The sequence below is a fragment of the Carettochelys insculpta genome, chromosome 3, assembly GCF_033958435.1.
Source record: "Carettochelys insculpta isolate YL-2023 chromosome 3, ASM3395843v1, whole genome shotgun sequence".
NCBI classification, from domain to species: domain Eukaryota; kingdom Metazoa; phylum Chordata; order Testudines; family Carettochelyidae; genus Carettochelys; species Carettochelys insculpta.
Window position 1 is genome coordinate 153,152,248 of NC_134139.1, and position 15,489 is coordinate 153,167,736.

The 15,489-nt window shown below is 41.7% G+C and overlaps 2 protein-coding genes across 3 annotated transcripts in view; one reads left to right on the forward strand and one right to left on the reverse strand.

Moving 5' to 3' along the window:
- Window positions 1–11,418, forward strand: part of B3GAT2 (beta-1,3-glucuronyltransferase 2) — a 58,952-nt gene extending 47,534 nt beyond the window's left edge. The window contains exons 3-4 of the mRNA XM_074991077.1: window positions 11,046–11,194; window positions 11,281–11,418. Coding sequence (XP_074847178.1) covers window positions 11,046–11,194; window positions 11,281–11,367 — 236 coding nt within the window. The 3' untranslated portion in view covers window positions 11,368–11,418. The remainder of the gene's footprint in view (window positions 1–11,045; window positions 11,195–11,280) is intronic.
- Window positions 11,412–15,489, reverse strand: part of SMAP1 (small ArfGAP 1) — a 150,651-nt gene continuing 146,573 nt past the window's right edge. The window contains exon 11 of one of the 2 annotated variants that reach the window (XM_074991076.1): window positions 11,412–12,773. In XM_074991076.1, coding sequence (XP_074847177.1) covers window positions 12,639–12,773 — 135 coding nt within the window. In that variant the 3' untranslated portion in view covers window positions 11,412–12,638. The remainder of the gene's footprint in view (window positions 12,774–15,489) is intronic. The other variant, XM_074991074.1, reaches the window with a different exon arrangement.

Genomic DNA, 15,489 nt, shown 5'->3' on the forward strand with positions numbered 1-15,489 from the left:
TATGACAGTTTACCAAAGACTCCATGTCTGTTTTTGTCTATATGCCTCTTCAAAAAGTTTTAGAGCATATTTTGCTGCTGCTTGGTTGTCTTCCAGGAGATAACCTCATATGCTTGTAGTACTGTCAGTAGACCTGGCTGATGAATATGAAGCATCCAGGATAAACCAAATAGCTAGTGATTTGTTGTAGCTTATTTCCAGTTCAAAAGAATTTGACCTTCTATAGGAGGAAGTTGGATTATGAGTCTTTTAATGCCAGCCTGGCTCAGGGAATACAGATAAATTCTGCAGGGGCCATTGGCAGTGATGTAGTTCTAGTTGCAATAAGATTAATACACTCACCTGTCTATAGACCGTGAAAGTCAGGGGAGAGGCTATGAAATTGAGGACCAATGTTCTGTAGCCATTGTGCAATAGACCTTCAGCTTTGCTGGAGTCTCCAGAGGCTTGAAGAGCTGGCATTTGTCAGGCATTGCTTTATTATGAGATCCATGATGCATGAAGGCCTTGTTTCTGATGGTTCTACTGAGGAAGACGTGATGGAATTTTGTTTTAACGACCAAAGGTTTGGATTGGGGTTCTGCAACCTAAAGCATCTTGGTCAGAGGATGAAGGAGCCGTAGCCAAAATTAAAGGACAGTCCTAATGAAGTGAAAGACCCCTCTGTAGTCCCCACCCAACAGAGACATGCTGGAACCCACTGAATGGAGCAATTGGCTGGTGATGGTTGGGCACGTTGACACAATGGAAGACCAATTCTGGTGCCAGGAAACAAGCAGAGACTGGTGAGCCAGCATAGCTATGCAGCTATGGGATGATGATCAGTGACTGTAAAACTTTTACATGCATAAGGCCACTACCAAATTGAGACCCATTCTGACAGTTGAGAAACAAGTGGTGATAGCCTCATGAAAGGTTGCAACGCTAGGCTGATAGTAGTGAGTTGGGAATCAATTTGAAGTGGGTAAACATATGGTGGGAGTAGCTGTGATCTAAGTTGGCAGGACAATCAGTACTATTCTACTAGGAAAGGCAGTGGGTCTGGGAAACATACTGGACATAGGGGATAGCTTTGCCGCAATGGGGTTCCCTAATAACAGGAAGGAGATAGGGAGATGCATTCCATCTGTCTTGGCACGAGATCCCTTTCCAAGAGAGTATGTAAACTGCAAGGGGTACTTCAGCACATGCAACACCATTGAGGTGGACCACAAGGGCCATTTTGCCCACATCAGCATGAGATGGTTGGGGAAGGTGCATGACATGTGCATCTTTAGGAACTCAGTTTCTCCAGATAGCAGCAAGGCGGAACTTTCTACCTAGATGAGTTCAAACACATGTTGAGCAATTGTAGAATGGTGGTAAAATATGCCCTTGGCCATTCAAAAGGATGTTGGCACAGTTTATCGACTAGGTTAGACATCAGCAAAAGCAATATTCCCCTTGTGCTTCATGATATCTGTGTCAGTAATTTGCTAGTGGTGTGGGTAGTTGAGGCAGATTATGAGCAATGCAAAGCAGGGCAATAAGAAAAGCATGGTGAGGTGCCCTGTGCATCAGCGAGGCTTTGAAAACCACTTTCACGAATGAGCAGATGCTGAGGGGACAGTTGGGTGCTGCTCATTACTAAGCGGCTCCCGTTGCATGAATACTGCCCCGTAAATCAACACCCCACCCACGTCCCCACTTGGCACAACAAATGAAGATCCTATTCTGAAATCACACACATTTATTTAGCGCGACAGTGAACACAGGCAACACTGAATAGAGGCGTTGTGGGCATAGGAAGGACCTGTACTATCACAGTTGTGGGAATGACAGCCTTCTGCTTCATGAGTTGTCTCTTAGAGTTGAGTGAAAGACTTGGGGGCGGGGGGGAAGGGTTGGGAAGGCTTTGCAGATTGCATGAGCACATTAAACATTTTATCGCCTGCACATTTGTCTTCATCTTTTAATCTGTGAAAGCCCAGTGCAGGCGTGGGGGCAGGTACCACACACAGGCTTCCCCCTGCATCAAAAACACACACGAGTTTCCAGAAGAGAGAGTGTAAAAAATAGGTTAACTCTTCTACAGTCAATGAAGCTAAAATCCCATGTAGCTGCACATAGAAACAGCATGTGTGTGGCTGTAACCCTGCACAATTGTTTGCCTCCTTTGTCTTCTGGTGTGCTTGCCTGAGCTCCTTTATTTTCACATGGCAAAGCTGGATGTTCTTGCTGTTTATTTTTCCCATCCTGCCCTGATGGCATAGATAACAGCATTTCTTCTGCTGCTTACGAGTGCTGTCTGAACAGATGCTTCTTGCCACAAAGCAAGCGGAGCTAGTAGCTCCTGCACACCCCTTGCTGCAGCTTGCTTGTGACCCTGGGCATTCATGGTCAGGTGTGCTGCTGGGCTCGCCCCGCTGACCAATCAGGAAATGAAATCTTATCTTTTGGGGAGTGCAACAGAATTGGGGCACTGTGGGTCACCTGCCAGAGTCCTAGAATGTGAAATTGAACAGCACTGTCTACACTGCCCCCAATTTGACTCTAGAAGGTTGCATGCACTACTCCTCTCATCAAGGTGTGGACTAGAGCGGGTTTTAAAAGCCCTTAAAAGGGGCTTGGTGATGGAAGGTCAATTTTATGATGAATGTGTCTATGGGGCTACCATCAACCTACCCTATAGAGCGGGCTTACGATGTCTTAGTTGCTAACTGCCTTAGCCAAGTTTTGGCTTGGAAGTCTGAGAATCCATGCAGCTGGAATACTGCCAACAGTAGAGAAGGTGTGGGTGCCAGTTACTTTTGAGCAATGCTTATTCTTTGAAAGCTACTCAAAAAGGATAGTCAGTCAATAATTAATTTTCTCATCTGTGACCATTACCACCAAGGGGCTAGCATTCAAAACTGTTTGTTTTTAAAGGGCTTTATATGTATCCTACGATTAATCTAAGATGCACATTTTCTTTGTAAGTTCCCACAGGAAAGCAGCAGCGGCTGGGTAAATTGTTAGACATGTATTCGTTAGCTCGTCAATGATAAGCCTAGCGTGCTTGTGCATAAAGTAGGTCTGTGCATGTGGTGTACAGTTTTTTTTTTCCAGCATTCAGGAATTAATGACTGTCTGTTTGACAATAGGCCTGCTTCTCTGGTGAGGTCCTCCTAAGCAGGGCGATAGCAAGTCACTTTCCTCAGCTGCTGAAGTACTTGGTTTCTACCCCTTCCGAACGAAAGACTAAAGGAAAAAATGAGTTTGTCGATGCTGCACTTATTTACATGGCATTTAAATCTACACTAGAGAGCTGTAAATCTCCGTACATAGGAGCATGTTGGACACAAACTAGCTTGTGTGAACCCTGATGGTGCCCACTAGAAATTCCTCAGTTTGTGACCGCACTAGGTCAACATTCATGAGAAAATGTTTAGTGCACACTAGAAGGGTCCACAGATGAGTGACACACATACAGACTAAAGCAGCCTGTGGAGAAGCTCTGACTGTACAATTAAGATTCATTGGCAAGGCCAAAATATGTTTAGCAGAAAAGGGAACTGAGTAAACTCCTTATAGCAAAGCTAACTTTGAAGAAAAAGTGTAGTGTTTTGAGACTAGCACTTTCAGTGATAGAAGTAGCCTGCCCAGGGAAATGGGAGGATGATGTCCACTTTTGAGGCTGTTCCACACACAGCTTTCTTTCTTCCTCCCAGCTGCTGGCTTGAAGTAGCAGGAGTCTCTTTTACAAGAGTCCCTGATGGCAGTAAGCTGCATTAACATGATGAGCAAGGGAGAGCCATAGGCAGGAGGGCTGTTAGCCTTGGCTCCCTGCCAACCCACAGCCTCTTTAAGGGAGAGGGAACAGGCGAGGCGAGTTCGGGGAAACTGAGCCAAGCCAGTTATTGAGATGTACCTAGGCAGCAGCCCAAAAGTTTCTCCTTTGCTGCTTCAAATAGGGAGTAATCAGGGGTGTGAACTCCATTTAGGATAGTGTGGGGTAATACCCATTCACTTTTTGGGCAAGGGAGCTGATGCTCTGACTGAGGCCCCCTAGGAGGGTCAGCAGTGTTTGGCCTCTAGGGGGGGCCCTGTAAGCTCACATCTCTGGGTCACTTTCTACTGCTACTTCCCTCCCTCAACTTCTGGTCCCAGAGAAGGAAAAAGGACAAAAGAGAAAACCACTCACCAGTCTGTGGAAGCCTAGCCTATTGCCTTAGTCCTTCAGGGAGGAGGCTCAGCTACTCGTTAGGAGCATTCAAGCTGTATTCCCTCTGAGTAGGATCATTTCAAACTTGTCCTCATTTGGAGCATGCTCTGCAGCGTGGAAGGGACAGAGCTATCTTGGCCAAGTGTTGTCTTGTATCTATTTCCAGCCCACTGTAAGCCTAGTACACCTCATCCCACACCCTTTCCCCTCAGACTGGGGGTTGTGCATTCCAGATGTCCATTCCTGCCCCAGTGTCCCATGGAGAGGTGCCTGTATTCAGGCTTGCCATTGTTGCACAATGAATCATGTGGTGTTGAGAAAGATACCACCATGTGATTTGTGGGTTATGGTCCTTCACTGAGTTCAGGCAGCAGCGTGCTGTGGGGTCAGTTACCAAGTGGAAGGAGTACTTGCACAATGTAAGAGAAGGCAGTGATAGTCATCAAAAAGGAGGCCATAAAATGGGCCAAGTAGATTACCTCTGGTGGGACTAGATTCCTGCTGAGAGAGAACACTGTGTTCTCCTCCTACTGATCCCTGAAAACAAGGCTCTGTGCCGGACATCAGAGCAGTCTGGAAAATAAAGAGCTTTGCAAAGTCTGGGCAAAATAATACTGGTTCCAAAGTCAGGAGCTCTTGCAGGGTCCTGATCACCTTGTTACAACTTTTGGGCCGTTGGACCCCTTGCGTGCAGTGTCTGTTAAGACAGTGCTCAGCAATTTTTATCACCTCATGGCACACTTCAACACTTGTTACAATTTCACAGCACACCAAAGAGATGCATGTAGCCCCAATCCTTTCCCTCAGAGCCCACCCCCTACTCCAACCCAATCCCTCTCCTGTCCTCCAGAACCAGGTACCCCAGCTCCCCCATCTAACCCAATCCTCCACCCCTGCCCCAGCACCAGGCCCTCTTCCTCACCACTTGATGCCAGCGACTCACCAGAGGTGCTGCCACACATCTCTCTCACCAGGCAGTGGGGCATGTGCACAGCGTGGAGGACAGCACTCCCACTATGTGTCTCTGAGGGAATCTAAGCGCTGCTTTGCAGCACAATGGTTGCGGAGCACTGCTTTAAGAGATCCATCAGAGAGGTAACAATGGGGGTAAAGTTTGGTATGAAGTGTTGGGAGTAACTCTCCCATCTCCAGTGCCACTGAATGTGGGTGGAAAGGACAGGGAAGCCTGCAAGGGCCTGAACTTGGGCCACCAAAAGTCATAACTACCAATTGCCCCCCTCACTCTATGTAGGTGACTTCATGGGTGGCCAGTTGCCAGTGGGAACAGGCTGTCAAATCTGCCACCGAGAGACTGCACTACTACTGCCACATGTGTCCTGTGTTTGGCTCAGCTTTCGCTGTGGATTGTTTTGTCAGTGTAGTTGGGTACATATGCTACTGGAATGTGGTGGTGGTGGCTTCATAAAATTTAAAGTAGTACAGTCCTCAGTGTGTGAAGGTGGGTTTGATATGCTGTGCTTAGCAGGAGGGATATTGTCCTTTTCTGGACACACCAGTCATTGAATTAACTAAATTGTGTGTAAGGGTTAAACCCGCAGGCAGTGGGATCCTGCAGAGTCTCTAGGAATGCCAAGGTTGGTAAGAAGCCAGGAGAGCCAATAGGAAGAGTATGAAATTTGAACTAACGCATTCATTTGCCTGCTACAGTTTTTGTGTGATATGAGAGCTGGGAGACATGAGTTAAGCCAGGAAAATAGGCATGAAATATTCAGTGACATCTACACCTATGCAAGGAAATTAGATCCGTAAACAGAATATTTTGGGGTTTGTTGGACTTCTCTGTGCTTAGTACATGTGCCCCACCCTACACTAACTTTTAAACTGACTCCTAGGTAACCAATTATGTTGTAAATGTTTTTTTTCCCCAGTTGCTGTTTAAGACACAGCAACCAAGTGTGTCTTTTGTTACAGAACTTAACTTAACCTAACAGCAGGTTTCATAGCTTCATCAGTTCTGACGTGAAATTTATTCTTGGTCTATCACCCCAGCAAATACTTCTATGGGTTCACTACCAATGATAGCCTTCACTATTGACCAGATGGGAACCTCTGTGTGTGTGTGTGTGTGTGGGCGGGGGGATACCCTTCCAAGATTACAGGTATGTATTTGTCGCCTGCTGTAGCTTTTTCTAATGGGGCCTCCATGTTCATGCCCATTCACTCTAAGGGCACTCCCACAATGGGTAGTGGCAGCTGAGGGGCCGCCTTCTGATCCTTCCACTGGCATTCTGGGCATGAGGACAATACTCTAGCACCAAGTGGATGCTCAGCCAGTAGAACATTAGTTCCACATCAAGCATTTTCTCTTCCCTCAAGTAACCCCCCATATGGGGGTATATAGGACAACCCTCATTACAGGACTGTCTGGATATGTGGACTCTACTCGGACCCTACACTCCCAGCTTTCTTTGAGACACCACCAACTTCCTAAGGAGCTACAATTCATTGGTGACCTTCCTGAAAACACCATCCTAGCCCCCAGGGAAGTAGAGGCCCTTTACACCAATATCCCACATAAAGGTGGAATCCAAGCTGTTAGGAACATTGTCCCTGATGAGGCAGAGGCACAAATGGTGGTGGAGCTTTGTGACTTTGTCCTCACCCACAGCTATTTCAGATCTGTGCACAATTTATACCTTCAAATCAGTGGCACTGCTGTGGACATCTGCATGGCCCCACAGCATGCCAACGTTTTTATGGCTGATCTGGAACAACGCTTCCTCAGCTCTCATCCCTTAGTGCCCCTCCTCTATTTGCGCTACATTGATGACAGCTTCATCATCTGGACCCAAGGGGAAGAGGCTCTTGAAGATTTCCACCATGATTTCAAGAGTTTCCACTCCACCATCAACCTCAGCCTGGATCAGTCCACACGAGATCCACTACCTGGACACTACTGTGCAAATAAGCAATGGTCATATAACCACCCCCCTATATTGGAAACCCATGGACCTCTTTGCTTACCTACATGCCTCCAGCTTCCATCCAGAGCACGCCACATGATCCATTATATACAGCCAAGCACTAAGGTACAACCGCATTTGCGCCAATCCCTCAGGCAGACGCAAACATCTGCAAGACCTTTACCAGGCTTTCCTGAAACTACAATACCCTCCTGAAGAAGTGAAGAAAGAGATTGATAGAGCCAGACATTTATCCAGAAGCCACCTGCTAAGAGAGAGGCCCAAAAAAAAAAAAAAAAAAAAACCCAACAGAACACCACTGGCCATCACATACAGCCCCCAGCTAAACCTCACCAGCACATCATCTGTGATCTACAACCCATCCTGGACAACAATCCGTCACTCTCACAGACCTTGGAAGGCAGGCCAGTCCTTGTCTATAGACAGTCTGCCACCTTTAAACAAATCTTCACCAGCCAACTATAGATCATACCACAGTAACTCTAAACCTGGAACCAATTCCTGCAACATCACAGGACCTAACCGTATCAACCACACATCTAGTAATATATTATATGCCAGCAGTGCCCCACTGTAATATACATTCGCCAAACTGGACACAAATCAGACATCAGGAATGGTAACATACAAAAACCTGTAGAAGAATCTCCCTGGACACTCAGTAACAGATTTAAAAGTAGCAGTTCTACAACAAAAAAAACTTCAAAAACAGACTGTAAAGAGAAACTGCAGAGCTGCAATTCATTTGCAAATTTGACACCATCAACCAAGGATTGAACAGAGACTGGGAGTGGCTGGCCAATTACAAAAGCAGTTTCTCAGTTCTTGATGTTCACACTAGCTACTGATAATGGGCCACATCCTCCCTGACAGAACTGACCTCGTCAACTCTGTCCCTCCCCTTGACTGAGACTCCCTTCTTTTCATAAGCCCATATATTTAAACCCTCCGTAGAACCACCCCCCCCGCCCAATGCATCTGACAAAGTGGGTCTTTGCCCATAAAAGCTCATGCTCCAAAATGTTAGTCTAAGGTGCTACAGGACTTCTTGTTGTTTTTGAAGATATAGACTAAGTTGGCTACCCCTCTGATGATAGGCCACCTGTAGTATCTCTGCAGAAATTTGAGTAGTAGGAGTTGTATTCTTAATCTCCCAATATATATGATTCTTCATTGCCCAGTATGTCCTCTTCCCTGTTTGTTCACTATGGAGCCACTGTTTCACCTGCCGGGGGTCTAGCAGCTTGTTGTCTATACACAAAAGCTATTTATAAACCTTGCTGAGCCAATGGGTTCTTTGTTCTTCCAAGTCCCTCTCATTGGAAAGTATGGCTAGACTGACAAGCAGCAACAAGCTTTTACGGTCTCAGTTGGATCCAGGTGACTTTCCCCCTGGGTGAGGGATTTGTCTTTCTTTTGAGTCTTTGTTTTCCTTTGATTCCCCCTTCTTTTTTTCTGATGGCCACTGCAGCTGCCTCCTACCTATGTGTTCCCTTCGGCTCCATTTTCTCCAAGGACATGCTGCCTTGCTGGTCTTTGTGTTGAGTGAGTCTGAGTCCTTGTACAGACACTTCATCTATTTATAGCATGACTATCTTCCCAAGCCTATAGTTATCCATGAATGGGCAGTCCTTTGTGAAATGTCCTTTCTAACCAACTGCAATTCAGCTGCTGGTGGCAGGAGATGGTTTCTCTTTATGGTCTCCTAAGGGAGGGAGTCCCCTTGTGGGATTGCTTGGCTGTGCCAGGACAGGGCTGTTTTGGTTATTGGAGGTGGACTTGCAGGGTCTTCTCTTCTGTGTGTGTGTGTGTGTGTACACAAACACCATCCTCCCCCCATTAAGCTTGCACATCCAAGTTTCCCCAGTTACCCTTTGGTGTTTGCTTATTGGTGCTCTGGGAGACCTGGGGCATAGGGGACTTGACGTTTCAGCCTCTGGCCCAAGGAACAGCAGATTGTTCTCAGGCAACAATACTGCTTCTGCAACATTTCCAGGTGATCTCTCACAATCCATTTGCATCCTCACACTGGAAGGATTTCAGAAAATTATTCCGAGACTATATTTTCTGCCACTTGAATCCTAGTATATCCCCCTCACTGGAGCCATTGCCAGCAGTGTTACTTCAGGTTCTGAGTGACCGCCTGTGACCACACGCCAAAGAGTGGGTGGGTATTTCTCAAGGCAGAGTTATTGTCAGTAGGTTTCTAGTGAGATATTGAAGGTGTTTACGATGACTGCTTTGACAGACCAAAAAGCAGTTGCCTATGAATTAAAGACAGATGAGAAATTTTCTGAAGCTTAACACATCTGCCATTGATGAAATTTAGGTGTCCCCTGTTGAGACAGTGAGGGGAGCCCTTTGTATCTGCTTCTAGGTAAGATGCACAGAAGGAATGGTGGGGGGTCAGGGGTCAGGAGAGAGGACAGATACAAAGGCAAAGGACTGAAACTAGCTTAACCTAGTTCTGGGGGCAAATTTGTAGGCAATTAAAGTTTTCAGAAGATGTAAGCCAGCTATATCAGCCAAATAAATTTCAGAATGGTTTTAAAAGTTGTACTGTTTTTAACTACCCCTGTTGGTATCTGACTTGAATTGCTAAAGTGGAGAACATCTGTTTTCAAAAGTCTAAAGTACTTGCAAGAGGGCAATAGCACTTTAAAGCTTTTTTGCATGTGATGCATGAAAATATTTCCTTTTTATTCAGTTGCTGCTTTGTGTCTAAAGCGGATACAGCACTAAAGGGACCTGACAAGATACTTACTTTTGTTAAAAGTAACTCCCCCAGGATTATTGTACTAGAAAATGGGATAATGCATGTGCCTATAAAGTTACATTTAAGACTGCAGCATGATGTAGTTCTTGCCAATATTCCAGAACAGATTTCCAAATTATGTTGGGTCCTTCGAGAACATCACAATGGACACTATTCCAAACTGCCCTTAAGAAAACAAAAAAAGCAGTCATGGAGCACTTTAAAGACTATCATCATTTATTAGGTGGTAAGCTTTCAGACTGTTCTGGTATGGCTATGATCTGAAGAAGTGGGTCTGTCCCATGAAAGCTCATCACCTAATAAATTATTCTATTAGTCTTTAAAGTGCTTCATTACTGCTCTTTTGTTTTGATAGAAAAGAGACTAACACGGCTCTCTCTGCCCTAAAGTAGTATTTTATTGGTGAATGTAACAGGCCTGTTAAAAGTTCTTTTTCGGATTAGCATTTAATTCTTTCCTGTAGGTGTGTTTAGCCTAAGCATTGTGTTTTTTTTTTGGTTTTTTTTTTTTTTTTTTTTTATAAAAACTGGGCAGCTCATATTAAAACATACATGAGACTCCTGAGTTTTAAAATTTGTTAGTTGTCCACAAACCAGAGATCTGTGGATACTTTAATGAAAATCTGTACTGTTCACATTGTACCTTATAATACAAAATCTAAATTTGCTTGCCTTCCAAAAGTAAGTTCAGTGTGTGATCTTACACTTCAGTCACTAAAAAAGCTAAATCAGAGAAGACACTTAGCTGCTGTAGCTTACTTAGTTTATTTTATGTTCAAGTTTGAGGTTGAAGTGTTTTCAGTATGTTTGAATTCATACTTGCATTAGCTATTTGGTTCATACTTGCCAAGGGAAAAAAATTGAGAAAATTTTGATTTGAGATATAGCAGTTAGCATCGTTCAGCTAAAAGGAAATACAAAAATGATTTTGTTGCACAAGACAGTATACTTGTTTCGAAATTAAGTGATCCATACTTTCACATAAAAAAAATCAGTAATTTCAACAGTAGGGTTTAGTCTACAATTGGATAGAGTATGAAAGTTTTCCTAAATACAGAGAACTATAAAACAAGTTCTTAAAGGGGGAGGTTTTCAAAATTTAAGTAATATCTACACGAAAAATTTAACTTTCTATTTTAAAGGATTTGCTGTGAGCCTGCAAGTGATTCTGTCAAACCCTAAAGCTATGTTTAAACGACGTGGGTCTCAACCAGGAATGCAAGAATCTGATTTTCTGAAACAGATAACAACAGTGGAAGAACTGGAACCAAAAGCAAACAATTGCACAAAGGTATTAGTTCCACTGTTCTTGCAGAGTACTTACAGCTATCTTTGTAGACCACCTAGTACTGCACTAATTATCCTTCTGTTTTTTAGGTTCTTGTATGGCACACTCGAACGGAAAAAGTAGACCTAGGTAATGAACCAAAATATCACCTAGACACAGTTAAAATTGAGGTATGATTTGGAGATGTAACCGTATGAGACATACTGTAGGAAATGGATGTGGCTGAAGATGCCTACTTAACTTCAGCAATTAAGAATTCAAGCACAGTACAATCTACCACTTTGCAACATCCTGTACTCATCTGATGGACTTGTGGGAGGAAAAAAATAACCAAATCTGATAACTAAAGACATACTTTGTCTTGTTTTGCATGCATCTCTCAGCTCAATAGCACTGAACTGAAATACAAGCATTTATTTAAAGAGTTTCCACACAGTAATACCAATTTAAGGCAAACAACTGCAGTGCAACACTTTGCAATCTAAAACCATTTTTTAAAAATGTCTGTCACCATAAATATTTGTTAAAAGCGCCTTCCACATTTAAATGTGTTTTTCTTGTATTAAACAGCTTTCTTGAGGTGACAGTGACCAGGTAGGATCATGCAGTATGAAATAAACACTACACAATGATTTATGTATTTATCTTTTTTAATATAGGGAAATAACATTTTTATCAATACGAGGCACCATAAAATGTAAACACAATTACTGTAAAACCTGGATATATCTGCAAGGACAAAGTATCCATATGTGAGTTACCCTGTATGCATATTGTGCGATACATTCTCTATCAGTACAATGTATACATGTATGGAACCAGATTGCATATTTTGTTACAGGAAACTCAAATGGATCAAATATTCATGTTCTAAAAGAATAAACAAAATATGTGGAACTACAGTAACATCCAGGTTTACCTTGCTTTCGCTAACCATGTTCCCTGTGTTAAGCACACCATGTCACAGTGAAATGAATGATAAAACAAAGTATGTTTGATACACTAAAAACATTGTTCAGTGATACGTTTACATTCTATTTATATGATTAAACATTTGTTCAGACAGTACCTTCTACAAAGATTACTGGGTAATTTGGGGGGCAAGGTTTATATACTGAGATATTACTAACATGATATCTATGTCCCTTATATGCAAAACATTTGATCTATAATTTTGAGAAAAAAATTGAGTATGCATTTGGTAAAGCAGCTTCTTAAAGATATGGTTTATGAAATCATATTCACTGCAATGTAAAAGAGCTGCCAATGATATATAAATGTATTCTCAACCTGCTTTCCACCACATCAAATTTAAATCAATACAGACCACAACACGGTCAGTTAGATAACTTCTTAATCTGAACAACTGGGGAAGAAGAAAATAAATGCATTTGAGCAAGGAATGTCAAGTAAGTGACTATTCTGCATGAAACTTCTGTTGCAGTTTTCATTTCCACAGCTGTGTGCTGAGAGTCTGACCTGAAGAGCTTCCTGTCCATCCTGCCACTGTACTGGGGGGCTGGCCAAAGCCCACCACATTGCTGGAACTATTGAGATTCATTCCAGCCATTTGCTGATTCATCTGTGAAATGTACACATGATTCTAGTTAGTACTGATGTTAGAACACACAGACTTATCAGACTGAAGGAGTAGGTGTATTCATAAACCAAGTATAGGGTTAGGGAACAACACAGATTAAAATCAGTTAGTTAAATCAAATTATATTTAGTTAAATATTTTCCCAAAAAAAAGTTTTCAACTAATAAGCATCAGCCTATTACAATGTTATTTGAAGATAACTGAAGCCTTATGATAAATATGGTGCTTTTTGGCAAACCAGCATGATAGTGCTTCTATACATATTTATTTTAAAATGATATAGCTTAAGTCATCTGTACTTCTTATTTTTACATACTTGTTAGAACACGGGGAATGACGTATTAACTAATTTTTATTTGGGGTTTGTCACATTCCCTTGGATGGAAATTTTAAATTTCAATTAAATATACAAAAAACAGCCTGTAAATTTTTTTTTTTTTTTTTAAGGAAATCAAACTACCTTAAAATTGCTGGCTACACAGGTGTCAGCTTCTTCTGGGCCCTCTAACACTCAATTCTCTGCTCTGCCCTGGGCCCCATTTCTTCCCAGTCCTCACTCCTCCCCCCTGAATGCCATGGAACACTTAATTATGGTGGGTGGGAGGTGCTGGGGAGAGGAAGGGGTGTGGACTGCCAATGGATGCTATAGCCCTGGATCACCCTGGCTGGCTAGGTAAGCAAAACTAACTTATTTAGCATTTTAAAGTAATTGAGGTGTACCTCATCCTGCCTAAGCACAGGAGCCTGGACTGCATGGTTTTTTTTCTTGCTCTACATTCTGAGTCTATATGAAGCAAAGGAAATAGTATCTATAGTTGCTAAACTGAACAGATTCTGATAATGTCTTTTGAGAACTAGTAGATCTCAACCCTCCGCACCTAATTTTTACTCAAACTAGAAAAGGAAAAACAAGCTTTCCTGCCTTTTCAACTCCTAGCTGGTTTCTGACCTTTGAATAAACTAGTCTTTAAAACATACCAGTGTACTAAACTTGAAAATGAAGAAACCAAATATTGCCCCTGCTGTCAAAAGCTAGTTTAGCATATCAAAGTCTGCTTCCAGGTATTTGGCCAGTCAGTAAAGAGGAAGACAACAATTGTTTAGTGCTTAATGTTTTTATCAGTAAAATATTTTAACCAGAGAAATATTAAAATTATCTTGCTACTTACTTCTACAACACACATGTCCTTTAATGAATTATAGATATTTAATTATGTTAAAAGGTAAAGTAAATAGCATCTGTCAGTATGAATAAACTAAAATGTATTTGAAAGTAGGGTCTGCCATTAGTAGCAACCTGTATAACACCAAACAATATAAATGGTGAAGTTAAACAGCTTTTCAGAAAGTTCAACCTTAAACTAAGCTAAGCTGTTCATCTAATGTATGTTCCTGTAAATAAAAATGTTTTTCTTTCAAGTTAACAAGTAAGAGTGCATACTGGAAGTTGAGTTACTGCACTATGCTCCCTAAGGATCTGTTTGTGGACAAATAATTATCAGGTCTCTGAACACTGGACTCAAGGAAATACAGGGAGGTTTGCTTTTTCCGATATCTGTAGTGGATTATGTCTCCTACTTTCCCATTCAAAAAACTGCATTCTGGAAAATCCCTCACAATGATTTTTTTAAACTACAGTTTGAAAGTGAGTGTGCACAATCCTGTTTATGTCAACATTGTTTATCAAAACAGCTTCTAACCGATTATGATCCTCTGCACTTCTCACAGCTGACTTGCAAATTAAAATCATTTCTCCAACTGCTATTTGTTCCAAAACACTTCAAATAAATATGGTTTTATTTTGTGCATATTTATTTTGATTTTCTTTAGATTGTTTTGGTAAGAAAAGGCTATTTTATATTAATTCTTGAAAATTGCTGTGAATTAATTACCTTGGAATGTAAACAGTATTCTTACCACCTACCTACAGTGATACTTTTTAAAGAACATTTTACTAAATTTAAATGGATGGCAATAAGTGGGCTGTCCTTTTTAAGCCTCTGTGAATTGGTCTATCACATTTTAATCAGACTTCAAATAACTTTCTGCAGATGGAGGATAATGTGATACTGATTTCTAAAAGTATTTGTTTGAGGGGAGTGAAGATTCTGAAATATTTCAGCTCCTTAATGAATTGAGTTGTCCATCTCTCATTTGCTAATGAAGCAAAGTGCAGTATCTCATTTCTTAAGTGTGCTTTGAATCAGACACACAGAACAGTGACTCAATTTTCATTAATTATTACAAAATGGATCTATTCAGACTGTTTTCAATCCTGACAATAATTTTAGATTTACATAGAAAAGGCTGTGATTTTTCAAGTATTTTATATAAATTTATTAGCAGAATTGGCATAGGCCACAAAAACTAGGAGTTCTGACACATTTTGAACATATTCTTTTTGAAAAAATGATATAATTAGAAGACTGAACGTATAAGACAAAAACAAATCAGGGTGAATAAAATTTCAGATAAAGTTTTTAATACAATTTGAAATTATCATAGTTAACACCTAAACTTAATCTGATAAATTGAATACAAAACGAATGACTATGCTGTCCATGTCTAGCCCTTAAACTTCCAGTGAAAATAAAAATCAACATTTCTCTTGAAATACTTGCTTTTACAGTATTACATTGAATTATTTAAATCAGTGGTCCCCAAACAGTAGGATATACTGAGGGGCACAGGGGAACAT